Source organism: Gorilla gorilla, chromosome 2 (assembly GCF_029281585.2).
Source record: "Gorilla gorilla gorilla isolate KB3781 chromosome 2, NHGRI_mGorGor1-v2.1_pri, whole genome shotgun sequence".
Lineage (NCBI taxonomy): Eukaryota > Metazoa > Chordata > Mammalia > Primates > Hominidae > Gorilla > Gorilla gorilla.
The window spans coordinates 22546598-22574476 of NC_086017.1; the positions used below are offsets into that span (position 1 = coordinate 22546598).

At 48.0% G+C, this 27879-nt stretch overlaps 1 protein-coding gene across 3 annotated transcripts; it reads right to left on the minus strand.

Annotated features, from left to right (window-relative positions):
* Positions 1-692: 692 nt before the first annotated feature.
* Positions 693-26592, minus strand: TMEM40 (transmembrane protein 40). Of its 3 annotated transcripts, XM_004033640.5 has the most exons (12): positions 26258-26591; positions 16936-17016; positions 15831-15968; positions 11066-11155; positions 9621-9674; positions 5717-5752; positions 5300-5332; positions 4871-4918; positions 3925-3996; positions 3739-3813; positions 2717-2779; positions 693-1955 (listed from the first exon to the last, which is right to left on the minus strand). In XM_004033640.5, the coding sequence occupies exons 2-12, from the start codon at positions 17006-17008 to the stop codon at positions 1936-1938; spliced, it is 702 nt and encodes a 233-aa protein (XP_004033688.4). In that variant the 5' UTR covers positions 17009-17016; positions 26258-26591; the 3' UTR covers positions 693-1935. The 3 variants fall into 3 exon arrangements, with proteins under 3 accessions (XP_004033688.4, XP_004033687.2, XP_055237011.1); XM_004033639.5 differs by lacking the exon at positions 11066-11155 and having other exon boundaries at positions 26258-26589; XM_055381036.2 differs by lacking the exon at positions 3925-3996 and having other exon boundaries at positions 720-1955; positions 26258-26592.
* Positions 26593-27879: the final 1287 nt, after the last annotated feature.

Consider the following 27879-nt stretch of genomic DNA (forward strand, 5'->3'; position numbering starts at 1 on the left):
ATTATAGGTGTGAGCCACTGCACCCAGCCCCCACTTTTCTACATCTTGCTGACTCTGTATGCCTGACCCTAAGGGGATCTGATTTGTGCTCTTGTCTAATGTAATAATGCCCATTGATTGAGCATCACCTATGTGCTAGAGTCTGTGCATAAGACTTTATGTAATTATCTCATGCAGTTCTCAACATAACACCGTGAGGTGGGCACTGTTATGCTCCCCATTGTACAGACGAGAACATTAAGGCTGGGAGAGGGGAGGATTTGACCAAAATCACAGCCAGGGCCAGCATTGGTGGCTCACGCCTGTAATCCTAGCACTTTGGGAGGTCGAGGCAGGTGGATCACCTGAGGTCAGGAGTTTGAGACCAGCCTGGCCAATATGGTGAAAACCCATCTCTACCAAAAATACAAAAATTAGCCAGGCGTGGTGGCAGGTGCCTATAATCCTAGCTACTCAGGAGGCTGAGGCAGGAGAACCACTTGAATGTGGGGGGTGGAGGTTGCAGCGAGCTGAGATCACACCACTTCACTCCAGGCTGGGCAAAACAGCAAAACTCTGTCTCAAGAAAAATAAAGAAAGAAAGAAATAAAATAAAATCACAGCCAGGCAGTGGCAGAGCTGGCCACAGGGACCCATCATTCCTATAAAATGAGGCTAACCACATTGTTCCCAAGTCAGTAAGTTCATACTTCTATCGTGAAAACTGTGTTTTATTTATATGTTTAATAAATATCTGATCTGTGCACTCTGGGCTCCCGTTAAATTAGGTTACATACAAGTACTTGAAATCAAAACCTCAGAAGTTACCCTTCTGAGTTTTGAGAACAGCATGTCTGTGACCATCGAGAACTCAGTTCAAGTTCAGGATATCAATCATATAGCATGGTGACCATAGTTAATAACAATGTATTGTATACTTTGCAAATTGCTGACAGTAGGTTTTTACTGTTCTCATCATAAAAAAAGGGTATGTGAGGTGATACATATGTTAATTCGCTTGATTTAGCCATTCCACATATTTCAAAACATGTTGTACACTACAAATACATGCAATTTTTATTTGTCTTTTTTTTTTTTTAATTTTAGAGAAAGGATCTTGCTCTGTTGCCCAGGCTGGAGTGCAGTGGCTTGATCGTACCTCACTGCAGCCCTGAACTCCTGGGCTCAAGCAGTCCTGTGCCTCAGCCTCTTGAGTAGCTGGAACCGCAGGTATGTACAGGTATGTACCGCCACATTTGGTCATTAAAAAAAAATTGTAGAGATGGGGGTCTCACTATGTTGCCCAGGTTGGTCTTGAACTCTTAGCTTCAAGCGACCCTTAGCCTGAGCCTCCCAAAGTGCTAGGATTACAGTTGTGAGCCCCCATGCCTGGCTGCCATTTAGTTTCTGATGATCATTTTCCTGCCTTTTTTTTTGGGTGCAAACAAAATGGTTTTAGTCCTCAGCATCTTACCTGCATCAGGTTCACCAAGGGGCCCCAACCTGGTGGCTCCCTGCCTCAAAGCAGTGGACTATCCATCTCTCCCAGGATGGCTCGGTAGCACCTGAGGGCGCACGCGGATAGCCTGGGATTTGGGAAAAACCATGAACCCAGACAGATCACAGCTTGCAGAGCTCAGGGTCCCTTGCTGTCCTCTGAGAGCAGTGGCCTCCCAGAATCTTCCTGCTGGTCCAGGTACTGTGAAGCCTCAGGCCCCACACCCACCCTCTGCCTTCCATCCTTGCAGCTGGGTTGCACAGCAGTACTGCCCAAATGAGATGCCCCTGCCTGGGCTGGTGCCAACATTCAGACCACATGGAAGGAAAAGTGTTCTGTTTATTGGTCTGGCTTGGTCTCCTGTGCGTCTCTCAGAATGCTGCTCTGCCCTTGTGGGCTCAGGGGTCGCAGTGGTGGTCACACCGGGGCCTGCCTCTGCTGCCCACCTGGAAGTGGCCTCAGTCAGTCTTCCTGAATCCTGGAAGGCAAAGACCACAGGATGGCATGGGATTCTGAAGGCAGCCAGGCTTCATCCCCACCATCACCTCAGATGCCCAAGTACCCCTCACAGCTGGCATGATGTAGTCACCCCAGAAGCCATGGGTCTCAATGACCCACAGTCATAATAGCTAGTTTTCTTTTTCTTCATTACATGCATTAAAGGAGACAGATATTTCCCCAGCACAGCCACACAGCCACTTGGCCTCTCCATTCTGAGGCATAAGGTGGTCACAGAGCTGTTAGTCAAGAAAGACGATGTGCTTTCGCCCAGCCCAGCCACTAAAGCTGTGTGACTGTGGGCGAGTCACTCCACCTCTCTGAGCCTCATTTTCCTATTGGTCAAGTGTAACATTACTAAAGCCTACCTCCCCAGTTGCTATTAGGCAAGTACAGCCATGGAGAAGACAGTGTTTGGGGAAGCGTAAAGTTCTATAAGAGAATGAAGACTAACCAGACCATTTTTCTACTGTTTCACACTTCAGGCCTTTGCATCCATTCCTCACTTGATCTTCACAACACCCTTGTGCAGCAGAAAAGTATTACACCTATTTTCCAGTTGAGGAAACCGAGGCTACACGGCTCATCCAGGGTCACAGAGCTAGTAAACTGGCAGAGGTAGGACTCAAACCAGGGTCCTCTGCCTCCAGGCTGTGTTCTTTCCTGTACACTAAGCCTCTTTCTAAATGAAGACCCTGCTAGGGAGAAAATGAGTGAACACAGGAAGACTTTAAAAGTTACCTGTCAGCCTAAACTTCTGGAAGAGGGGGATGAAGCCTTGGAGGACGCTGTGGATGCGGTACACTGCTCAGGAGCAAAGAAAAAAGTAAGTTAAGTTTGTGCCCCAACAAGGGATACCTGGCCACCACTGGACAAGGGCCTAACTCATGCAAACAAAGCTCTGATGGTGGAACTTCAGGCAGCAGGTTAAGCTTAGATAATGGTACTAGAGTTATTATTACTAAAAACAACAACCGCGAACAGCAGAAATAGTGGCAGGAAACTCACTCGCCAAATTCAGTTCCCAACTCCATTAACTAACTTGTTTTCAGTATCTGGCTAGTTCTATTTTGTTTGCCACTTTTATTTATTTATTTTATAGACAGAGTCTTGCTATGTTGCCCAGGCTGAACGAATTCCTGGGCTCAAGCAATCCTCTTGCCCCAATCTCCTGAGTAACTGGAATTACAGGCGTGTGCCCTGGGCCCGGCCTGTTTGGCACTTTAAACTGTTGCTGTTGCATTGCATGGAGCTGCCCGTTTTTCCCACAGGGTTTTGCCAGTGACCTTACATTGACCTTGAAAGTGGTGAGGAAGAAAACATGAGCATAAGGAAATTTTTTTTTTTTTTTTGAGACAGAGTCTCGCTCTGTTGCCCAGGCTGGAGTGCAGTGGCACGAGCTTGGCTCGCTGCAACCTCCGACTCCTGGGTTCAAGCAATTCTCCTGTCTCAGCCTCCCGAGTAGCTGGGATTACAGACATGCGCCACCATGCCTGGCTAATTTTTTGTATTTTTAGTAGAGACAGAGTTTCACCATGTTGGTCAAGCTGGTCTCAAACTCCTAACCTCAGGTGATCCACACACCTCAGCCTCCCAAAGTGCTGGGATTACAGGCGTAAGCCACCGCGCCTGGCCAGAAAATTTTTTAAAAAGTGTAGATTGTGACTCTCTGGTCCATACTTGAATGAGTATGAAAATGAATATTTCTACCCACGACCCCTCCAAGAGACTGTGTGTGTGTCCATGCTGGGGGAGGGGCTTACCTAGTCCGAAGTAGATGCCAACGGTTTCCAGGGAGGCGAAGGTGAGCAGGCCGACCCCAAGAGACATGAACCAGTCTGGAAGGGCAGTGAGGGAGGGAATGGTCAGCCTCCAGGTCTTGACGCCCCTGCCCCCTGCACCACCCCATGCCATCCCCCTTGCGCATTCCCCAGGGCGCCTCCCCTCACCTGCGTAATAGTGATAACACACCAGCAAGGCCCCGATGGCAAAGCACAGGAGGACGAAGTGGAAAAACTCATCTGTGAAGGCAGGGGTGGGCAATCACTATCTGCTGCTTTCTCTCTCTTTTTTGGGGCAGAGGAGACAAGGTCTTGCTCTGTCACCCAGGGTGGAGTGCAGTTGTGTGATCACAGCTCATTGCAGCCTTGAAGTCCTGGGCTTAAGCAATTCTCCTGCTTTAGCCTCAAAAGCAGCAAGGCCTACAAGTGCATGCCACCACACCCAGCAAATTTTTTAAATTTTTAGTAGAGATAAGGTCTCGCTATGTTGCCCAGGCTGGTCTCGAACTCCTGGCTTCAAGCAATCCTCTCATCTTGGCCTCCCAAAGTATTGGGATTACAGCTGTGAGCCACCATGCCTGGCCTCTTTTTTTTTTTTTTTTTTTTTAATTACAAAAAATCTCTGTGTCGAGCACCATGGTCTTTCCTCTTGCCCTCCCCTTCCTCCTAGAAGTCCCCATGGATTCCAGGCCTGGAGCAGGGAGGTTGCTCCCATTTTCACTGCTCCTTTCCGAGTCTGGTCTAATCTAACCTTACAACTTTCTCAGCTCAGCTGACCTCCAGCTCCCCATCCTGGCCACAAGACCTGGAAGGTATTTACCATCCTAGTAACTGTGCATAGCAGAAAGAGCAGAGGACCAGGGCTCAAGCTCAGGCCACTCCACTCACAAGCTGTAAGGCCACTCCCCAACCTTGAACCTCAGTTTTCATATCTGCAAAATGGGAACCATTGTCCCACCCTGTTGAGGTGATTCTGAGCTGAGTAATGTGTAAACTGCAGGGCACACGACAGAGGTGGGCTATGATTACTGCTGTGCTAGGCCACCAGCCGCATTTCACCCCTAGAAATCTAGCCAGACAGGAAAAAGCAGCTCTGCTACACCAAGTTCCTTACCATCTTTCTTTATATTCAGTCTTCTTAACTGAGAGGCCTCCACTTCTCCTTAAGAACAAGAGAGAGATGAGTATTTAACTTTGATGCAGGACGGGAGGTGGGATTTTCTCTTCCCTGCCTCATTGAGAATTAATATCCTGGGTATATCTTCCTGGGTCAGAGGGCACTCACTGCAGGACCAGTCAAACTGTGAAGATGGGGGTGCTGTCCTTGGAACCCCCACTGACTTCCTCCTCCTTCCTTAGGCCCGAGTCTGCCTTCCTTTCCATTTCCCCTGCACTGGAGATCCCCCTTCCGAATCATAGTGACACTGGCTGGCGACAGCATCCCTGCTGGGACTAACCCACCCTCTCAGGCTGTCTGAGGACCCAACCCATCGTCTGGAATCCACACCCGCTCTGGCTCTCCTATTTGAGCTTGTGTATTTACCATTTGCTGGGTCAGAGCCTCTCCTTCGGAGTCCTGGAAACAAGAAACTCAACATTAGTGCCCAACCCTGCTTGGGGTCCTTAACAGGTGCCTCCACCCTGGGGAAGGCTATAGGTGACCTAAAAAAATGTCCCCATGGAATTCTGCAGCCCCCAAGTTATCCTTCTCTCTATTGATGGCTGGCTGGTTGTAATCTCCTGGGGTCTTGCTGGGACAGCCTTCCAAGCTCCCCAGGCTCCCTGCTTCATGCCACAGCTGGCCCAGCCCGCTTGATGAGCCTAGGCTAAGTGGACCTGGGGCTCCTGTTTCTCAGAGCCAGGTATCCCAACAGGTACTGGCTCTCTTGGGGGAGAGGTGATGCCTAGACCTGGCTCAATACCAGCACCAACGACCTCTCTCCTCTAACTGGACACTCACCTGATTCCCCAGAGGGTACCACCTCTCCAGGAGCATCTGCGCAGAAAGGAAATCAGTGATCATATACCCATGATCCTCTGCGGGGGGAGAAGTCATGCTTCAGGGAAGGTGGATCCTGCTCGGAGACTTTCCACTTAATCTGGAGTCGGCCAGGTGGGGAATGGAGCTGGCTGGAGGGTTCCTGTTCCAGCTAAAGGGGCAGCCACCACCCACCAGCCACAGAAAGCTGCTGTAGGAACGCCTGCCCACTCTTACAGGTCTGTCAATTTCCCCAGAGAAGCCAGGTTTTCAGGTAAACTTTCCGATTATGAAAAAGTTTGGGCCGCACGCGGTGGCTCACGCCTGTAATCCCAGCATTTTGGGAGGCCAAGGTGGGTGGATCACGAGGTCAAGAGATTGAGACCATTCTGGCTAACATGGTGAAACCCCGTCTCTACTAAAAATACAAAAATTAGCTGGGCATGGTAGCACACACCTGTAGTTCCAGCTACTCGGGAGGCTGAGGCAGGATAATCGCTCAAACCCAGGAGACAGAGGTTGCAGTGAGCCGAGATCACACCACTGCACTCCGTCCTGGCGACAGAGAGATACTCCATCTCAAACAAAAAAAAAAAGTTTGGTAACTCTTGTACTCCATGAATCAAAATGCCATTGCTTGTGAGACATGACATTATTTTATGTGCTACTATGTAAGAAAAGCCCTTAACATTTACAATTGTAAGTTGCCAGTGATATACATATATATATGTTTTTGAGACAGAGTCTTGCTCTGTTGCCCAGGATGGAGTGCAGTGGTGCAATCTCGGCTCACTGCAAGCTTCGCCTCCCGGGTTCATGCCATTCTCCTGCCTCAGCCTCACGAGTAGCTGGGACTACAGGCACCCGCCACCACGCCTGGCTAATTTTTTGTATTTTTAGTAGAGACGGGGTTTCACCATGTTAGCCAGGATGGTCTCGATCTCCTGACCTCGTGATCCATCTGCCTTGGCCTCCCAAAGTGCTGGGATTACAGGCATGAGCCACCATGTCTGGCTGCCAGTGATTTTTTTTAATAGAGACAGGGTCTTGTTATGTTGCCCAGGCTGGTCTTGAACTCCTGGGCTCAAGCAATCCTCCCACCTTGGCCTCCCAAAGTGCTGGGATAATAGTCATGAACTACTATGCCTAACTTTGCCAGTGATTTTTAAGATGCATCCTGATTTCAGAAATATTCAAATGTGAAAAAAATGTGGTGTAGAATTGATGAAATATATTCACATTCATAATTTTATTTTTAAAATTTATTTATTTAGAGACAGGTTCTCTCTCTGTCATCCAGGTTGCAGGGCAATGGCGCAATCATGACTCACTGCAGTCTCAAACTCTTGGGCTCAAGCAATCTTCCTGCCTCAGCCTCCCAAGTAGCTGGGATTACAGGTGTGAGCCACCATGTCTGGCTCTCACAATCATAATTTTATATATATATAATATATATAAATTTATATATAATATACTTATATATTATATAACATAAATTATAAATATTATATATTTATAATATTTATTTATCTATTTATTTATTTTGAGATAGAGTCTCACTGTGCCAACCAGGCTGGAGTGCAATGGCATGATCTCAGCTCACTGCAACCTCTGCCTCCCGGGTTCAAGAAAGTCTCCTGCCTCAGGCTCCTGAGTAGCTGGGATTACGAGTGCCACCACACCTGGCTAATTTTTGTATTTTTAGTAGAGGCAGGGTTTCGCCACGTTGGCCAGGCTGGTCTTGAACTCCCACCCTCAAGTGATCCACCTGCCTCAGCCTCCCAAAGTGCTGGGATTACAGGCATGAGCCACAGCGCCTGGCCACATAATCATAATTTTAAAAAAGCATTCTGGGCCAGGTGTGGTGGCTCACGCCTCTAATCCCAGCACTTTGGGAGGCCAAGGCAGGTGGATCACAAGTTCAGGAGATCGAGACCATCCTGGCTAACACAGTGAAACCCCATCTCTACTAAAAATACCAAAAAAAAAAAAAAAAGCTTTCTGTGTGGGCCAGGCGCGATGCTTCACTCTTGTAATCCCAGCACTTTGGAAGGCTGAGGTGGGTAGATCACTTGAGTCCAGGAGTTCAAGACCAGCTTGGGCCACAGGGTAAAACCCTGTCTCTACCAAAAATACAAAAATTAGCTGGGCATGGTGTCGCATACATGTAGTCCCAGCTTCTCAGGAGGCTAAGGTAGGAGAATCGCTTGAGCCCGGGAGGTGGAGGTTGCAGTGAGCCGAGATGGTACCACTGCACTCGAGCCTGAGCAACAGAGTGAGACAGCATCCCAAAAAAAACAAAAAATGAAAAACAAACCTCCCCTTCCCCTGCCCCCCAAAAAACCATTCTGTGAGCCAGATAGAAAGCATCTGCCCACATGGGCCACCCATTTGCACATGCCTGCTCCAGGCTATCCAGATGCAGGTGATGACACCTGCTGCCTTTTACCCATAGAACTCTGGACGAGACAGGCAACTCCAAGCTCATGCCATCTTGCTGGCTTCTAGACCTACCAGGCTCTGAGCATGTGGGAGCCAAGCTGGCTTGTACACCTCGATCCTTGGCTCCCACCATGATTGTTGAGCCACTTGTCTGGACTGCTGAGGGTGAGTTGAGCCCCACAGACCTGAGCTGCCACCTCTGCATTATTCCAGTCCCTGGCGTCCTTCCCGCACCATTCACCATGTGGTTCTTGGTGCCTGTTCTAGTTCCCTGGTGACCTTGCTCCTAGCCTGTCATCTTCTTCCCCTCAAGGGCAGACAGGCACTTGTATGATCTTCAAACCATCAGGCCCCGACTTCTGTAGTTTCCTGTCCCTCAGGGCAGCCCCAGGACACAAACACCACAAGAGGCACTTAGCATGTGACAATAGGCACTCAGCACACTGAACACTATATGCAAAGTGGCCAGAGGGGCCAATACGGAGAGTGCAGAGAGCATACCAAGGACAACGTGAAATGAGAACTCAAGCAATGTAATTTACCAAGCACCTCCAATGTCTGGGGGAAAGAAGTAATTCATGAATAAGTGAATGTATCTACATTTTCTACAGTGAATATGAATTACTTAATGAGAAAAATATTTTAAAATACACATAAACATAAAGGTTTATCTTATTTTATAGCCAGTGAAACCTTTTTTAAATTACTTGAGTAATTAAACGCATTTTTCTAAACCAGATTATACTTGTTTTTGTAACAAAAAAAAAAAAAGAAAGAAGGAAAGAAAGAAAGAAAGAAGGACCAAGTGCAGTGGCTCAAGCCTGTAATTCTGGCACTTTGGGAGGCCAAGGTGGGAGGATCACTTGAGCTCAGTTGTTCGAGACTAGCCTGGGCAACATGGCAAAACTCTGTCTCTACTAAAAAATACAAAAAATTGGCCAGGCGCGGTGGCTCACGCCTGTAATCCCAGCACTTTGGGAGGCCGAGGCGGGCGGATCAGGAGGTCAGGAGATCAAGACCATTCTGGCCAACATAGTGAAACCCCGTCTCTACTAAAAATACAAAAAATTAGCTGGGCTGGTGGCGGGCGCCTGTGGTCCCACCTACTCGGGAGGCTGAGGCAGGAGAATCACCTGAATTGGGGAGGTGGAAGTTGCAGTGAGCCAAGATCACACCACTGCACTCCAGCCTGGGTGACACAGTGAGACTCCATCTCAAAACAAACAAACAAACAAAAACCCCAGAAAATGTAGGATTTCCCCAAGACAATCTCATGCCCGCCTCCCCACCTGCCAATGTTATAACCACCCAACTGGCCACATCTCCTGTATTTGGCTGGGACTTTTCAGCTCATCAATCACCCTCATGACCTTGTTTCTGCCCAGCAAAGCCCTCTTTTCCTTCGTCTAATTGTTTTCTCCAAAGCTACTGGGCAACTGATTACCTCCATAGAGCTGAAGCTCATCCTTCAAAACGTCAGGCTCCCCATGCCCAGGACCTGGATGGAGACAAACCCCTTAGTCAGCACTCCCCAAACACAGTGATCCAGGCCACTTCCCTCTCCCATGGCTTTGACGCTTAAGAAGTACCACAGTCCTTGTGCTGGAGGTGAGGTGGCGGCGGTCTTCAGGAGGCAAGGCAGCACAAGTACCTTCCCTTTGCCCTCTCTGATGCCCCCAGAACTTCCAGAGGTGACCACACTCAGAAAGCACTCAAGACCTGAGAGGACCTGGACCTTGCTCCAGGTTAATAGTGGGTATATACTGGGCACTAGCATGCACCAACACTGTACTAAGTGATTTATATTTAATACCTCATTTGCTCCTCACGGACATCCTATGAAGAAGGTATTAGTACCTACCCCACCCATTATACAGATAAGGACACTGAGGCTCAAATAGTTAAATTATTTTCCCAAAGTCATATAGCCACCAAGTGGCAACTCTACCAGGTCTGTTGCCAAAGCCTGCATTCCTAATCATGTTTATATCCAGAAATAGAACCCAGGGCTCAGCTCTAGCCTCATGGGCAGCATTTATTAAACACCTTCTGTGTGGCAGGTTCTGTACTAGGCAATAATTCACCCCTTTTCCCCATGCTCTTTCCTTCCTATGAAATTTGTTGTTTATTTCTTTTGCAAAAATTATTTCCTGGTTGTAAAAGTAAAACATGCTCGGCCAGGCATGGTGGCTCACCCCTGTAATCCCAGCACTTTGGGAAGCCAAGGTGGGTAGATCACTTGAGTCCAGGTGTTTGAGACAGGCCTGGGCAACATGGTAAAACCCTGTCTCTACTAAAAATACAAAATTAGCCAGGCATGGTGGCGCATGCCTGTAATCCTAGCTACTCGGGAGGCTGAGGCAGGAGAATCACTTGAACCCCGGAGGTGGAGGTTGTGGTGAGCTGAGATCGTGCCATTGCACTCCAGCCTGGGCAACAAGAGCGAAACCCTGTCTCCAAAAAATAAATAAATAAAATAAAAAATAAAACATGCTCATTGTAAATTATTTATAGTATAGGACAGTTCAAAAAAGGGAAAATAAAAATCACTTATAATTCCACCATCCTGAGATAACCACTATTAACATTTTAGCATTTTTCCTTCTAGTCTTGATTATAACCACATATGTCTGAATTTTTATAAAGCATAAACGAGATCAAATTGATTCTATGATTTGGCGTCTTTCTTTTTCAGTTCAGCGATAGATGAAGAGCAGAGCTGTCACCAGGGCAGAGTGTAGCATCCTTTATCTATTCTGCTGCTGTCAGGCTATTTCCTATTTTATCCTGCCATAAACAATGCTGTGAAGAACATCACACTTCAGTCCCACTGAGAAACTCAACAGTGAGCAAGTGGGCAAAAGAAAAATGGTAAGGCCTATTTCCTACCGGCTGAGCCGTTCCCGTGGGGGTATCCAGCCCCCAGGCTCCGTCGATGTTTTCCGGTTGCTCTGGGTTGCTGGTCCTCATCATTGCTCTCTGCGGGGAACAAACACAAGCTGTAGGAGAAGCTCAGCCTGGAACAAGCTGGGAATGCGTTCATTCTGGTGGCCATTCTCAGAATTTAGTTTATGAGAAGAGTGTGGTTTGGTGGGAGGAACTCTGATTTGGGGACTGGAGGTAGGAGACCTGCCACTCACTTTAGGTGTGACTTTGCACAAATCCCTTAATATTTCTGTTGATTTCGTGTCTACATAATATTTCTGCTTCTGCCTTGCCTACTTCATAAGACTTCCATGAAGATAAGACAAGGTCCCATGAGGCATCATAGTACTGAGATGGCTTCCATCCCACCAAGTGCAGGGGCTGTGTCATCTCTGTTTCCCCACCCATCATGCTGGCTCTGGCTGTTTGCTGTGTCTCCCACCCACCTGGAATATCCTTCCTGTTTGTCTGTGTTATTGAGAAGCTTAAGCTGATGTCACACCTCCTGTAGAAAGCCTTTGCCAACTGCCCCAGCTCACACTGGTCTTGCCTTTCCCTGCTGGGGTTTCTATAGCATCAGCTGTCTGTGCTTGACTCAGTGGACATGAGGGCCAGCGGTCTCGTGATGTGCCTCTCTCCAACCATTTCATCTCCTGAAGGACATGACCTGGGTTCTCCACCCTGCAAGGGTGCCCAGCTAGGAACAGGAGCTTGATCAAGACTTGAAAATGGTTGTCATTTGTGCTCTTTGGCCAGTCAGCATTCCAAGAATTCAGGTCTAGGAGTTTCCGGCTCCAGGTCCAGAAGACTCCTTTATCCCAAGACAGGACCGTGGGGACCTCCCAGTCAGTCATGGGTCAATTTAAAAAATTCCAGGAAACCAAATTAATTGTGCTTAAACATCAGTGCATCTGTGATCTCAACTGGATAAGGAGGAAGAGGGATTGGGAAGCTCAACAAAATAACAACGGTGGTGTTTATCTCAGGAGAGAGGATTTTGGGTGACTTCTATTTTCTTCTTTTCTATATTTTACAAATATTCATCAGTGCAAAAAATGACTTTTTATTGCTAAAAAGATAATGCATGTTGCAAAATAAAGAAATATAGAAAATAAAGTAAAAATTATTCCAATTTTTTTTTTTTTTGAGACGAAATTTCGCTCTTGTTGCCCAGGCTGGAGTGCAGTGGTGTGATCTCAGCTCACTGCAACCTCCACCTCCCAGGTACAAGCGATTCTCTTGTCTCAGCCTCCTAAGTAGCTCAGATTACAGGCGTGCACCACCACACCCGGCTAATTTTTTTTTTTTTTTTTTTTTTACTAGAGACGAGGTTTCACCATGTTAGTCAGGCTGGTCGTGAATTCCTGACCTCAGGTGATCCACCCACCTTGGACTCCCAAAGTGTTGGAATTACAGGTGTGCATCACCGCACCTGGCAATTACTCCAAATTTTATCAGCTAGAGACAACTGCCATCAATGTGTGAATGAACATTGTTTTAGCTTTCTCTGTGATATATTCATAATACAATTTTTTTGGAGACAGGGTCTCACTCTGTCACCAAGGCTGAAGTGCATTGGTACAATCAGGGCTTACTGTAGCCCTGACCTCCCAGGCTCAAGTGATCTTCACGCCTCAGCCTCCTGGGTAGCTGGTGTTATAAGTATGTGCCACCATGCCCAGCTAATTTTTTGTATTTTAGTAGAGATGGGATTTCCCCATGTTGCCCACGCTGGTCTCGAACTCCTGGACTCAAGTGATCCACTCACCTTGGCCTCCCAAAGTGCTGGAATTACAGGCGTGAGCCACCGTGCCCAGCCTAATACAATTTTTTAAATAAAAGGTATTATGGAATATATGCTGTTTAAAATGAAGACTATTTTTGTATATGCTCTCTGATTTAGTTATTTAAAAAGTTACCCGAACTGCAGAACTGTGAGCTAAATACACCTCTTTTCTTTTTCTTTTTCTTTTTTTTTGAAACGGAGTCTCACTCTGTCACCCAGGCTGGAGTGCAGTGGTGCAATCTCGGCTCACTGCAACCTCTGCCTCCCCGGCTTAAGTGATTCTCCTGCCTCAGCCTCCCGAGTAGCTGGGATTACAGGTGCCCACCACCACACCTGGCTAATTTTTGTACTTTTATTAGAGATGAGGTTTCACCATGTTGGCCAGGCTGGTCTTGAACTCCTGACCTCAGGTGATCTGCCCGCCTCGGCCTCCCAAAGTGCTGGAATTGCAGGAGTGAGCCACTGTGCCCAGCCTCTTTTCTTTATAAATTAAAAAAATAATAATAATAACCACGGCAGAAAGATTCACTGTTGATTGCTAGTGTCCCTAGTACCCATCACAAAGACTGGCACATATTTGGTGCTCAGTAAATGTTTGTTAAATAAATGTAAGGAATACACTAATATGTTTTGGGTGGTTATCTCTGGGTAATGGGGCAAAGGATGATTTGTTTTCTCATATTTTCTGTTTCCCTATATGCTCTATATTTTCTACAGTGTACCTGTGTGTGTACACTGTGTGTAATCTTTTACAGTTGAAAACAAAACTTCATCTAAAAATAACTGGATTAAAACAGGTATGTGGGAGAGAGATGGTGGATGTGACTATGAGTGAGGGTCCTGCATGTGAGGACGGCAGGGCTGCAGTGAGGCACCCAGGCTTGGGGCCTCTAGGGTAACGGGTCACTGTCCGGGCCTGAAAAATAGGCAGCTATGTTCTGGCAGCAGGTCAGTCACGGTAGGATCAGGGACCAGGATCCTGAATGTCAGCCTGTCTTTATGCTTCTAGGACTCTGGCTTTCTCCTGCTGCTTTCTCTTAGCACTCCATTTGGCTAATTTCAGCCAGTCCTATGTGTGAGGTGGAGACTCCAGGGTGTCTGGGTGCCAGGGATTATGGTCACATGGGGGACATTTTCGGAGGAGCAGCACTCCTTGAGGGACAACCAGAACCAGAGGACGGAACACTCCTTTCTGCCCAGGGAGGAGAAACAAAAGGACAGGCAACAAACAGCCCCCTGCCTGCACCTGGAAGCTCTTCTTCCAGAGCCAAACCTCATACATGGTGGGCTTGTGTGTTTTCTCATTTTTTGTTTTTAAATGGGGAGATGGCTTCCTTTCCAGTGCCATGAGGAGACTGGCTACAAACAAACCCACAGGATCCACCGACCACTCTCCCTCCCCTGCTGAAATGATCATTGATTTTGTGGCTTTGGGCCTTGGTCTCAGCATTTGCAACATGAGGACATAAGACCAGAGCTTTTTTTTTTTTTCCTTCCAGCCCAGCGAACTTTCATTAAATAAAGTCTTAAGCTCAAGCCCACGGCATAAAAGAGATCATAGTGCAGGAGCTCTGGTTGAGGAGGATTAGCCTCCCGGATCCCACAAAGACCTCCGGGGAATCCCAAGTTGGTTACTGAGCTCTCTTAGAGCAGGTCAGTTGGCCTCTCTGTGCCTCAGTTTTCTCACTTGTAAACTGGGAATAATAATAGTACCTTCCTTTATGGGTTGCTGTGAGAATTGAGTTATTACATGCAAGTGCTTACAACAGTTCCCGGCACAGAGTAAGCATTCAATAAATATTGCTGGTGCTCCTACTATAAATTCAGCCTCATATTTTGAATTAAAAGAATACAAATGAAAGAACATTCTGCTGTTTCTTGGAGAATAATGTGGTTATTTGTAATCAGGATGTTATTGGAGGCCAGGCACAGTGGCTCACCCCTATAATCCCAGCACTTTGGGAGGCCGAGGTGGGCAGATCACCTGAGATCAGGAGTTCAAGACCAGCCTGGCCAACATAAAGAAACCCTATCTCTACTAAAAATACAAAAATTTGGCCAGGCATGGTGGTGGGTGCCTGTAATCCCAGCTACTCGGGAGGCTGAGGCAGGAGAATCGCTTGAGCCCAGGGGGCAGAGGTTGCAGTGAGCCAAGATCACGCCGCTGCACTCTAGCCTGGGCAACAGAGCAAGATTCTGTCTCAAAAAAAAAAAAAAAAAAAAAGATGCTATTGGATGTTGTTCCTCTAAACCCACTAAAGTACTTGCAAGGACTCAATACTTAGGAATGATTTGCACAAAAATTCAAAAGGCAAAAGCTTTCGCACAAGGATGCTCATGAGCATGATAAACCTGGGAGGGGAAGACCATAACACAACAATTACTTTTAGAGCTTTTAATATGTGCTACGTGCTAAGACTTTACCTGTATAACGAATTTAATCCTCACAAGAATCCCATGAGGTATTATATATTGCTCTCATCCCCATCTTCTAGATGAGGGCACTGAGGCAGCCAGGGGTTGAGCAGTTTACCCAAGGACATGTAGCTACTTAGTGGTAAAGACAGGATTTGAACCTGTAACACACGCTTTGACTATGGCACTGGGGTGCCTCTAATAAACCTAAATGTTACTTTACATGAGACGCAGCCACTTGAGGGGCTGTTCAGTAAACATTAAAAATAGCTACAGCGATATTACAGAACAACATGGCTAAAAGCTTAGGATAAGATGGGGAAAATTTTAAATGGAGGACAAAATTGCCTATACGATCAATTATAACTGTGTACGTAGAAGCACATGTAGACAGATCGGCTCTAGAAGAGAATGTGGAGAAACGGTATTGGAGTTTCAAGTACTTCAATGACTTCCAGTATGGGGGATTATTTCCCCATGTAAATCTTTTTCTTGAATAATATACATATATTTAAATCTCTGCTATACCTGAGGAGGAGGAGGATGAAGAAGATGAGGAGGAGGAGGAGGAAGAGGAGGAGGAGGAAGAAGACTTGTTTCTCTCATATTGTTCTTGGGAAAAGAGTCCAGCCTTCCCATCTTGCTTGTGGAAATCTGTCTCTCCATCTGCAAGGCACACAGAGGCCAGGGGATGAGTGTTTCCCACCCTTCCCACCCCAGGGACCACCCAGTCCTCTCCAGGGTTCTACTTGGATTTGGAGAGCCAGGAAGGACTGGATTATCTTCCCAAATATCTAGAGCCAATGCAACGTGCAGGAGACCAAGGCTCTCAGAGATGCCAGGGGCTCAAGGAAGGCTCAATACAGAGATTTATCTGAATATGGACTCAGAAAAGGGGTTTCTTTCTTTTTTTTTTGAGACGGAGTCTCGCTCTTTTGCCCAGGCTGGACTGCAGTGACGCTATCTCGGCTCACTGCAAGCTCTGCCTCTCGGGTTCATGCCATTCTCCTGCCTCAGCCTCCTGAGTAGCTGGGACTACAGGCGCCCGCCGCCACACCCGGGTAATTTTTTGTATTTTTAGTAGAGACGGGGTTTCACCATGTTAGCCAGGATGGTCTCGATCTCCTGACCTTGTGATCTGCCCGCCTCGGCCTCCCAAAGTGCTGGGATTACAGACGTGAGCCACCGTGCCCGGCCAGAAAAGGGGTTTCTAAGCCCCCTGCCTTGCCCAGAGACAGCTAGATTCTGTAGAGTAGTTGCTAATTTAGGATCCTCTGTACATTACAGCCAAGATGAGGTATGATCAAGTCCTAAACCTTCCCATTCCCCATTCTGGGGTCACACAGGACCCTCTCCACCTTCTAGGGGTGCTCCCTAGTGCCAACCCAAGCCCCCAGAGGATTCTTGAGATTTGGCAAGCAGCTGAGGGTCCCCATAGCTAGACAGCACAGGAGGACAGACTGGACCATGCAAATGTGTGTGTGCATGTGTGTAAAACCACTACTTCCCCATTTCAGCTGTGATTTGAGGCCCTGTGCAACGTGAGCTGAGCAGGGTCTTCTTCTGTCCCTTCTACTTTTGGACTCCACCTCCCATGTGGTTTTGCCCAGAGGGTCAGAGAAGGCAAACGTACAGTCTACATCTTCTGTTTCTCTGTGGACTTGACTGTTGTCTTGAGGCTGGGAGGAGGATGCTGAAGTCTCCATGGCTTTTCCTGGAGGAATAACAATAATCAGTAGTTAATATCACCTTAGTTAATATCTTAATATACAAAGAGCTTGGCAAATAAATAAGAAAAAGACAAACACTCAACATTCAAAGGAATAAGACAGATAATTAACAAAATAATGGTAGTTCTGTTGGCAAGCAAGAAGGCCGGGGTAGTGGAGGGAGGAGGGCTAAGGGAGTGGGGAATCGGGGTGGTGGGTATTGGTTAGACAACTAGCAGGGGGCTTCATGAAGGAAATCAGTTTTTATCTGTGCCTGAAAAGTCAGGCACAATCCTTTTTTCTTTGTCTTTTTTTTTTTTTTTTTGTAGAAACAGGGTGTCTCTATGTTGCCCAGGCTGGTCTTGAACTCCTGGGCTCAAGCAATTCTCCTACCTTGGCCTCCCAAAGTGCTGGGATTCAAGTGTGAGCCACCATGTCCAGCCTAGGTACAATTTTGACAGGAATGCAGATTTGAAGTTGGGGAACCAACTCCAATCCCACAAACATGGCCAACATCCAGGAATGACTAAGCAAAAAGGCAAGGGAGTCCTGAGCCCCGGCCGGCCTCACACACGGAGCCACCTGCCACCTCTTGACAGCTACGTGCACAGGAAAGAAGTTTCTTTTAATGGAGCCCATGTGCTATGAGTCTCTGTTATAGCAGCTGAGCCAGGAAGTGCAGGCTTCCTTCTGATTCCTTGCCCTATTTCTTCTTCTCTCAGCTCTGAGGCTGAGACCTTAAATCTGAGAGGAGGTAGATTTACTAGTCTCTGACTCATTTATTTTTTACTTTTTTATTTGAGACAGAGGTCTTGCTATATCACCCAGTCTAGTCTTGAACTCCTGGGTTCAGGCAATCCTCCCACCACAGCCTCCTGAGTAACTGGGACTACAGGCACGTGCCACTGTGGCCAGCCTCTGACTCATTTAAACCATGTTTCTCAGCCTCAACACGACTGACATTTAGGACGGGGTAACACATTGTGAGATGTTTAGCAGCCTCCTCCCAGATGCCAGTAGCACTTTCCTGTTCAGCTATGACAATAAAAATGTCTCCAGACATTGCCAAATGACCCCTGCTGTGGGGCAAACATCACCCCCCATTTGAGAATGTCTAGAGAATCTACCACAAGACCTTGGCAGGAAGCCTCCTCCCCTGTGTCCTAGAGCCAGATTGCCTGGGTTGGAATCCTGTCTCTGCCTCTTCTAGCGATGGAAGCACGGGCTAGTTACTTAATCCCTCACTGCGCCCTGGGTTTCTCATCTGTAAAACGGAGACAGTAATAGTGCTTACCTTATAGTATGTGAAAATGGCAGGACAGTCAGCAGGGCCATTGTGAATGTGTGTTTCCTCCTCTACAGGCCTCCTCTTACCCTTGGACATTCAGTGTCCAGTCCCATCCCTGATCATCCCTCATCTCATAGGCCCCAGACTCCATTACCCGTTTTTTTTTCTGTTTTTTGAGATGGAGTCTCGCTTCTGTCGCCCAGGCTGGAGTGCAGTGGCACGATCTCAGCTCACTGCAACCTCTGCCTCCTGGATTCAAGTGATTCTTCTGCCTTAGCCTCCAGAGTAGCTGGGATTACAGGTGCCACACCATGCTTGGCTAATTTTTGTATTTTTAGTAGAGACGGGGTTTCACCATATTGGCCAGGCTGGTCTCGAACTCCTGACCTTGTGATCTGCCTGCCTTGACCTCCCAAAGTGCTGGGATTACAGGCGTGAGCCACTGCGCCTGGCCTACACTTTTCTAGAATAAAACTTCCCATTTCTCAGAGCAGAATTCAGCTAGGCATTAGGAAGTCACTAGCCATTAAAATGCATCGATATCGAGATGGAATGACTGACAGCAGAAGCCTCCAGGGCATATTTCTATTTTGAACAGGGTTCTCTGCACGCAACAGGTGACTAGTACATATTCATTGGCTGAGATCATCTCTAATGAAGGCATTTCAGCTAGAGTAGAGGAAGAGTTGTAGAGCCACGTGGGGGAAAGAGAGCTGCTGGCTGATGTCAGATAGACCGAAGTTTACAAAGTGATGAGCTCTTTTTCCAGTCTCATCTCCATCCTGCTCTGTGTCCTGGTCACACACAGCACTTTTGGCTTAGTCCATTCTTTCCTAATGTCAAAATTGCATCTGACCTTCCAAGCACAGGTCAAAACCCACTTCCCTCATGAAGTACTCTTTCGATTGCCTAAACAATACCCATCAACTCTATTCCCCACTCCCCTAACCTTACTCCCTCCACTATCCCTAGCTTTTGTTTTTTTGACAAGGTCTCTCTCTATCACCCAGGCTAAAGTGCAGTGGTGCAATCACAGCTCACTGCAGCCTTGAACTCCTGGACTCAAGTGATCCTCCCGCCTCAACCTTCTGAGTAGGTAGGACTACAAGCATGTACCACCATCCAGGCTTTGTCTCCTTCACTAGATCATGAATGCAGCCTAAGTAGGGACTAAGGCTGATTCATTTCTGTGTCACCCATACCCTGTACAGAGCCGGGAACAAAGGAAAAATGATGATAACAAGCAGCTATAAGTGCCTACTATCTGCCAGGCAAGGTTCTAACAGTTAACTTGTGTTAACTAATCTATTCCTCACCACAAACCTATGAAGGCTCACTAGGGCTGTGCCCATTTTATAGGTCAGAATATTGGGGCACAGAGAGGATAAGAAACTTGCCCAGGACTGGCCGGGCACGGTGGTTCATGCCTGTAATCCCAGGACTTTGGGAGGCCGAGGCGGGCGGATCACAAGGTCAGGAGATCGAGACCATCCTGGCCAACATGGTGAAACACAGTCTCTACTAAAAATACAAAAATTAGCTGGGCATGGTGGTTGCAGGCCTGTAATCCCAGCTACTCGGGAGGCTGAGGCAGGAGAATCACTTGAACCCGGGAGGCAGAGGTTGCAGTCAACTGAGATCGCACGACTGCACTCCAGCCTGGGCGACAGGGCGAGACTCTGTCTCAAAAAAAAAAAAAAAAAAGAAAGAAAGAAACTTGTCCAGGACCACATAGTAAGTGGTTAAGCCAGGGTAGTTGGTTGCTAAGCCCATGTTGGGAGACTAAAGGAGTGATGCTGGCTCCTCTTCTCAGGACCCTGACATTGGCACCAGGAAAGAGGACACACTAACAGTCATCAGAGTGTTATGCAAATAAGCTGACTTGGCTTATATTTAGCTACTGATGGAGCCTCGAGTAATTGTTCCCATAGCCAAGGGAACTTCCTTGGGCAGGTCTTTAGCACACTGAAGGGGAGGAATGGAACCATCACAGAGGGAAGACCCGACATGGCTCTGTTTCTCCTTTCAATGTCCTTGTCTATTCCTCCTCCACCCATTTTTCTTTTTTGCCTTTTTTCTTTCTTTCTTTTTTTTTTTTTTTTTGAGACAGGGTCTCTCTCTATCACCCAGGCTGGAGTGCAGTGGCATGATCACGGCTCTGCAGCTTCAACCTCCTGGGTTCCAGTGATCTTCCCACCTCAATCTCCCAAGTAGCTGGGACTACAGGCATTTGCCACCACACCCAGCTAATTTTTTAGTTTTTATATTTTTGTAGAGATAGGGTCTCACTATGTTGCCCAGGCTGCTCTTGAACTCCTGGGCTCAAGTGATCCTCCCGCCTTGGTCTCCCGAAGTGCTGACATTACAGGCATGAGCCACCACACCCGGCCTCCACACAGGTCTTATTTAACATAGGGAGAGAATGAGGCTCAGGTAGAGGAAGAGACTTGTTCAAGGTCTCCCAGCTTATAGATGGACTCAAATCTGACCCCTACCCCAACAGAGAAGCTTCATGCCCCAGCTGCCCCCTGGTTAGAGGCCTCTAGCACCACCTCAGGTGGCCCCCACATCCAAGGCTGATCCTACAAGGAAATGAAATGCCTGACTTTCTGGCACTTTTCTGCAAAAAGCCCAGCCCTGCTGAGTCATGGGTGGTGCCAGGGCCTCTATACCCACGGGTCCTGCTAAACTGGATTTCCCCTTCAGGTGAGTCCAGATTTCCTGAGCTCCTGCTGTCACAGGGCCTGGGCCCAGGGCAGGAGGGCTGACAGAGCACACTGAGCCATCACAGCCTCACAGCACTCTCCTCTCCCAGCTCTCTTGACTCTCACACAACCAGGAGGGAGGCAGACTGGAGATTATTGTCGTATTTTACAGAAGAGGAAACTGAGGCCCTGAAATGGAGAGGAATTTGCACAGGTCATGGAGCCACACAGGGCAAGGCTGGCTCTTTCATCACATCAGGTCAAGAGATCGAGACCACCCTGGCTAACACGGTGAAACCCCGTCTCTACTAAAAATACAAAAAATTAGCCGGGCGTGGTGGCGGGCACCTGTAGTCCCAGCTACTCGGGAGGCTGAGGAAGGAGAATGGCGTGAACCCAGGAGGCAGAGCTGGCAGTGAGCCGAGACCGTGCCACTGCACTCCAGCCTGGGCGACACAGCAAGATTCCGTCTAAAAACAACAACAACAACAACAACAACAAAACAAAATAATGGCTGTACAGAAAGAGGATGGTTGGACTCTGTGTGGAGGCTGTTTATACAGAAAGATCTAAGATTTTAAAAAGATAATCTGGAAGGAAAGAAAATAGTGCAAGCATCTAGGTTGTTGTCTAGCATGTCTAGCACATAGTAGGTGCACAACCAATGTTTGTTAAAGTGGCAATATAAGCCAACAAGGTGATATAGCTACAGAGCAAAGCTAGCATATCCTTAGGTGACATTAACAGAAGCACAGAGTCTACGGTGAAGAAGGTGGCCCACATCCCACCATCCCCAATCCTCCATCCTGGGTTTACTCCTGGGTCCCGCATAGAATAAGTTCTGGACAGACAAAGAGAATCCAGAGGATATAGCGGGTACAGAGACTACACCCAAGAGAAGTGGCTTGGGGAGCAGGGCACTTGACCTAGGGATGAGCTCCACATGGATGGGCCTAGTCACTGACCCCAAGTCTCTGCAGAACTACTCCAGGACTCCAGGACATGGGGAGCAGGTAGGGCTGTGAGCTCAGAAGGAAAGGTCAGTACTTGAGGAAGTCACCAGAGAAGTTGCCAACTTCAATATATAAAAGAATTTTCTTTTTTCTTTCCTTCTTTCTTTCTCTTTTTTCTTTCCTTTTCTCTTTTTCTCTTTCTTTCTTTCTCTTCCTTCCTCTCTCTCCTTCCCCCTCCCTCCCTCCTTTCTTTCTTCCTTTCCTTCCTTCTTTCCTTCTTTCTTTCCTCTCTCTTCCCTCCCTCCTTTTCTTTTCTTTTTTTTCTTTTCTATTCTTTTCTTTTCTTTCCTTTTTCTTTCTTTCTGTTTCTCTCTCTCTCTCTCTCTCTTTCTTTCTTTCTTCTTTTCTAGAGACAGGGTCTCACTTTGTCACCCAGGCTTAAGTGCAGTGGAGCAATCATGGCTCACTGCAGCCTTGAACTGTTGACCTTGAGCAATTCTCCTGCCTCAGCCTCCCAAAGTGTCGGGATTGGCCTTCCAAAGTGTTGTGCTGAGCCACTGCACCTGGCCTCAATATAAAAAATAATATTCTAAAAATGACAACAGCTTTGGGGTTGTCCTGAGCACGTTGCCAGGTGAGGTGGCAAGTTGAGGAGTGGCAAGGGTTGGCTTAGATGTTCTTAGCTCAGAACCTATTAGTGTCTCAAGCAATTCTCTCCAAAGTACAGGAGGAAAATATTAATTTATCGATTTCTATGTGATTTTTAACTAAAAATAGTTAATAGTATATAGTTTCGCCCTGATGTGCACCCTTGGCTCATATGTCAGACACCACATGTCATGTCTATTAAGTGGGGCTCCCAGAGGCCAGTGGGGAGCCCCACAAGGCAGACAGGTTGATTGTGGCCACGTCTTCCTTTTCTCTACATCCAGACTATTGCCATATATTGTGGCGTGCAGGAGCCCAGTTGGGTTAATTTGAGGCTCAAATGAAACAGCTTTCACTGAATCAGCCCCCTTCTTGTTGACTTCAAAGAGTCTCTGCAAAGAAACCGCGGATGGAGATAACCCTAATCATGAAAGTACAAACAAGCAACAGGAAAAGTGTGGGACAGACTTGTCCTTACTCTTAGTTTAGCTGCATGACCACATTGGAAAGAGCAATGGAAAGGAGTCTCACACATGAAACAATTGTTTCCTGTGTATTTGAGTTCCTGAAATAATGAGAAATAAACACAAACTCAAAATACACAATAATAACGAGAAACAAATACAAACTCAAACTCAAATACAATCGTATTTGAGTTCCTGAAATAATAATGAGAAACAATTTGAAAGGTGGATTTCCACCCACTATCATTGGTGATTGAAATTCATTCTGGGCGTACACTGGCCCTGAGACATCAGCTAACGGCCACCATACTTGTATATACATGTACATATCTATGCATATGTATATGCTGGGGGTGCCAACAGCATTCTTCTTGAGAAGATTGTGCAATCAAAAAGTCAGATGAGTGCTGCTCTAGATCCTCAGACCAAGCTAGATACTAGGGGATGCTAGTCCTGGTTTGGGGTTTTTGGGTCTAATCAGATAATTTGTTCCAGATTTAGGGACAAGGAAAACTAGCGGGGAGTTTGCCTTCCATAAAACTTTTTTGAGGCTCCACTGACACATTTGAAGATTAATAGGAAGAAACCTAAAACTCATAAAATTCTTTCCCTGGCTCGCATCGTCCTAACTTGGTGTAGTGTTGAGTCAAACACCAAAGCACCAAGGTGGGTGCCCAGCTAGACAGAGCCAGGCGGGTCCCTTCTCCCACAGCCTGGAATCTCAGTCTCTGTTTCTTTCTTTCCCATCTTTCTCTCTCTCTGTTTCTACCCACCTCCCTCTCTCTCTCTCTCTATCTCTTTCTCTCTCTCACACACACACACACTCTGTCTCTCACAACACACACCACACACATACACACTCCTCTCTCACACACACACACATACACACACACAACTGACAATAAGAAACAAAAAGGTAGCATCCAGCACAAGAGCTTGTCAGTTCTCTTGAACATCAGACAGACCTAGATCTTCAGTTCCCGCCTCTGCCCCTCACTGACTCTGAAACCTGGAGTGTGTCACATCCATTCTCAGAGCTTCAGAATCCTTAGTTGGAAAAATGGGCATGCCTGCAACTCAACATACAGTGACAAATAATCCAGTTTAAAAACGGACAGAGGATTCGAATAGACGTTTCTCGAAAGAAGACACAGAAATAGTCAATAGCACATAGAAAGATGCTTCACATCGCTGGGTGCGGTGGCTCATGCCTGTAATCCCAGCACTTTGGGAGGCTGAGGCGGGCGGATCACCTGAGGTCGGGAGTTCGAGACCAGGCTGGCCAACATGGAGAAACCCCATCTCTTCTAAAAATACAAAATTAGCCAGGCATGGTGGCAGGTGCCTGTAATCCCAGCTACTCGGGAGGCTGAGGCAGGAGAATCACTTGAACCCAGGAGGCAGAGGTTGTGGTGAGCTGAGATCGCACCATTGCACTCCAGCCTGGGCAACAAGAGTGAAACTCCGTCTCAAAAAAAAAAAAAGATGCTCCACATCACTAGTCATTAGGGAAGTGCAAATCAAAACCACCATGAGATACCCCTTCACACCCACTAGGGTGGCTTACGATGAGACATACAGACACTAACAAGTATTGGTGAGGGTACGAAGAAACTGGAGCCCTCATACATTGCTGGTCAGATTGTAAAATGGTGGTCACTTTGGAAAACAGTTAGTCAGCTCCTCAAGAGGTTAAAAAAGATTTACTACATGACCCAGCAATTCCAATCCCTAGTATATTCGCAAGAGAATTGACAACCTATATCCGAACAAAGACTTGTAATGAATGTTTATAGCAGCATTACACATAACAGCCAAAAATGGAAAAGCTGGAATTACAGGTGCGCATCACCACGCCTGGCTAATTTTTGTATTTTTAGTAGAGACGGGGTTTTACCATGTTGGCCAGGCTGGTCTCGAACTCCTGACCTCAAAGTGATCCACCTGCCTCAGCCTCCCAAAGTAATGGGATTACATAGGTGAGCCATGGCGCCTGGCCCTGAATTATACACTTTTAAAGGGTGAATTTTATAGTAGTGAATTACATCTCAGTAAATCTGTTATTTAAAAAAAAAAAGAAAGAAAGAAAGAAAAAGGAAAGACTCCACCCACAGGATTGTTGTGAAAGTGAAATAAGGAAGGGTGCAGGGCAGGCCCAGCATGGTCCCTGACGTGCAGCCAGCACTTGAGATCTCTCTCTCTCTGATCCTTTTCACAAGGAGGATTTCCCAGCAAAAGTAACCTGGTGCTCTAGGGCTACACTAGCTTGAGTTCACTCCCCACCACTCCCACTAACACACACTCCTGACTCCTTAGTTAGGGCTCTGAACTCTTCTGGGCAGTTTCTTAACAAAACAGAAGAAAATAATAAGCACAAGACCATAATCATTCTCATCCCCCTTAAAAGGAAACTAGGTTGGCTCGAGGCCTAAAAGCCAGGGTGCTCTGAGCAGAGGTGGCTCTAGGACAAGGATGACAGCCTACGGGGGTGGGTGGGGGGAGCTCTGAGAGGTCTGCCAAGCCCCCCTCCCCTTGGGCCACACCACCTGTGCCTGAGCCCCCGACAGGCAGCAGGGCCCCCTCCCCATTGCCCAGCTCTCTGGCATATCCTCCCTGGGGGTGCCTTTGAGCTGGAGGCAGGGGACGGCTGACTTCTTCCTCCCAAGTCTCCCAAACCTGGCTGGCAGCCCAGGGTGGCTTCCTCCAGGAGGGGCAGAGAGAGGGGCAGCTGCCTGTAGTCACTGATGGTGGTGCAGAGGCTGAGACATTTGCGGGAACACCCCTCCCCTCCTAAGCTGTTAGGTTCCATAACAGTGAGGGTGTGAGGGGCCTTCAGAGATCTAGCTGGACCCTTCATTTTACAAGTAGGGAAACTGAGGCTCAGAGAGGTCAAGGGCTTTTCTGAAAGTCTTGCAGCAAGTTGGCAACAGAAATGGGAGCTGGTCACCTACCATGGCCAAGTATAGGCGGGTGGAAACCTCAACACAACCCAGGAAGGTGAATATTTGTCATCCTCCCCTGAAGTAGAGACAGGTTCTCACACAGCTAGGAAGATGCAGTGCTGGGACTCAAACCAAGGTCCACCAAGGAACCACACAATATCAAGCCCATTGAGGACACTCTTTCTCCCGATTTCCTTAAAAGCTGACACTCCACCCCACTGCTCACCCAGCCCCATGTCCCATTACCTGTGGTCCTTCAGCTTGTCTGGGCAGCAAGGGGAGCTCTGTGTAGACTGTGTGGACGCTGGGCTGGTCAGGGGAAGGAGAGGACAGGCTGCACCTGTGACAGCAAGGAGGGCGGGACTACCGTGACGTTGCCCCTGGGCCCCACTCGCTCACTGGGATGGCATTCCTTCCTGCTGGTGCTATCAGCCCCAGGCCTTCCTGTCTGACTTGACTCTTCCCTACAACACTGCAGAGGGGCAGGTGGGGCAGCTACATGCCTGGCCCTGCCTCAGGGCCACAGCCATGCCTTCAGACTCCAGGAGTCAGTGAAATGGGGGCAGCTGTGCCACCCTTGGCTGTACCAAGCTCTGGGAAGGAAGGAGGGGACGTGTCCCAGGTACCCCCTCCACCCACATTGGTGAGGCTGACTCAGGCCCCAGCCACGTGTCCCAACCTGCCCTGCGCGTCTCAGAGGGGAAGGAAGATATTCCAATGCTCCCAGGAGGCTGAGGTTGGGCAGGGAGCAGGAGAGAGGGCCTGGGGGCTCAGGAGACTGGCAGTGCCCACTCCTAGGGAGGAAACTGGGTTACAGCTAGAAGTACTTTTGGAGAGCACCCACTTGCCTTGTGCAAGTGGGAAAACACAGGTCCCTAGAGAGGTGAGAGGAGCAGTGTCAGACCTCACACAGCTGAGGGCAGGGCCCCAGCTCAGCTTGCCTCCACCTCTCACCTCTCACTTATCCAGCACTGTGGCAGCAGGACAGGAAACAAGTCCTACCACGGGAGCCCCCAGCCTTGGAGGGAAACAGGCAAGGCCCAGGGAGCTGTGGGCTCCCCAGGAGGACTTCCTGAAGAGGGGTCTTCCATACCCTAAGCTCAGCCCCCAAATCTTGACACTTTGCTTTCTCACACTCTGTATCTGACCCATCTGGAAAATCCTGTTGGTCCTGCCTTCAGTATAGCCTGAATTCAGCCCCTTCTCTCCACTCCTCAACTGTCACCTTGATCCAGCCAGTGTCAACACTGGGCTCCCTGCTCCCCGCCTCGCCCCTGGCTATTCTCATCAGCCAGGCAGCCAGGGGGTCCTGTTCAAACCCAAAACAGCTCATGTCCCTCCCCGCTCAGCAGCTGCCACACTCCCACTGCACTCAGGGTAAAACCCAAGGTCTTACAAGCTCCTGCGAGATCTTCCCCACACCTCTGGCCCTCTCTGACCTTGGTTCCCATGACTTCCTCCATCACTCTGCTCCAGTAACACTGGAACATGTTCCAGTTCCCCTGGGTAGGCTCCCTCCTCAGGGCCTTTGCCCTGGCTGTTCCCTCTGCCTGGAGTGCTCTCCCCCTAGAAAGCCACCTGGCCCCTCCCTCACTTCAGCTCTCTCCTCACAAGTCACCTACTCCATGAAACCTTATCTGACCATCCTGCTTAAAGTAGTAACCCCACACCAGCTTTCCCTCTGCCTGCTTCACTGCTCACCATCTGCTGTGCTGCATATTTTCTTGTTATGTCTATTTCCTCATTACGTATTGCTTTGCTACAGGACCTAGGATCATGTCTGACGGTAGGTGCTCACTAATTTTTTTTTTTTTTTGAGTCAGGGTCTCGCTCTGTTGCCCAAGCTGGAGTGCAGTGGCACGATCATC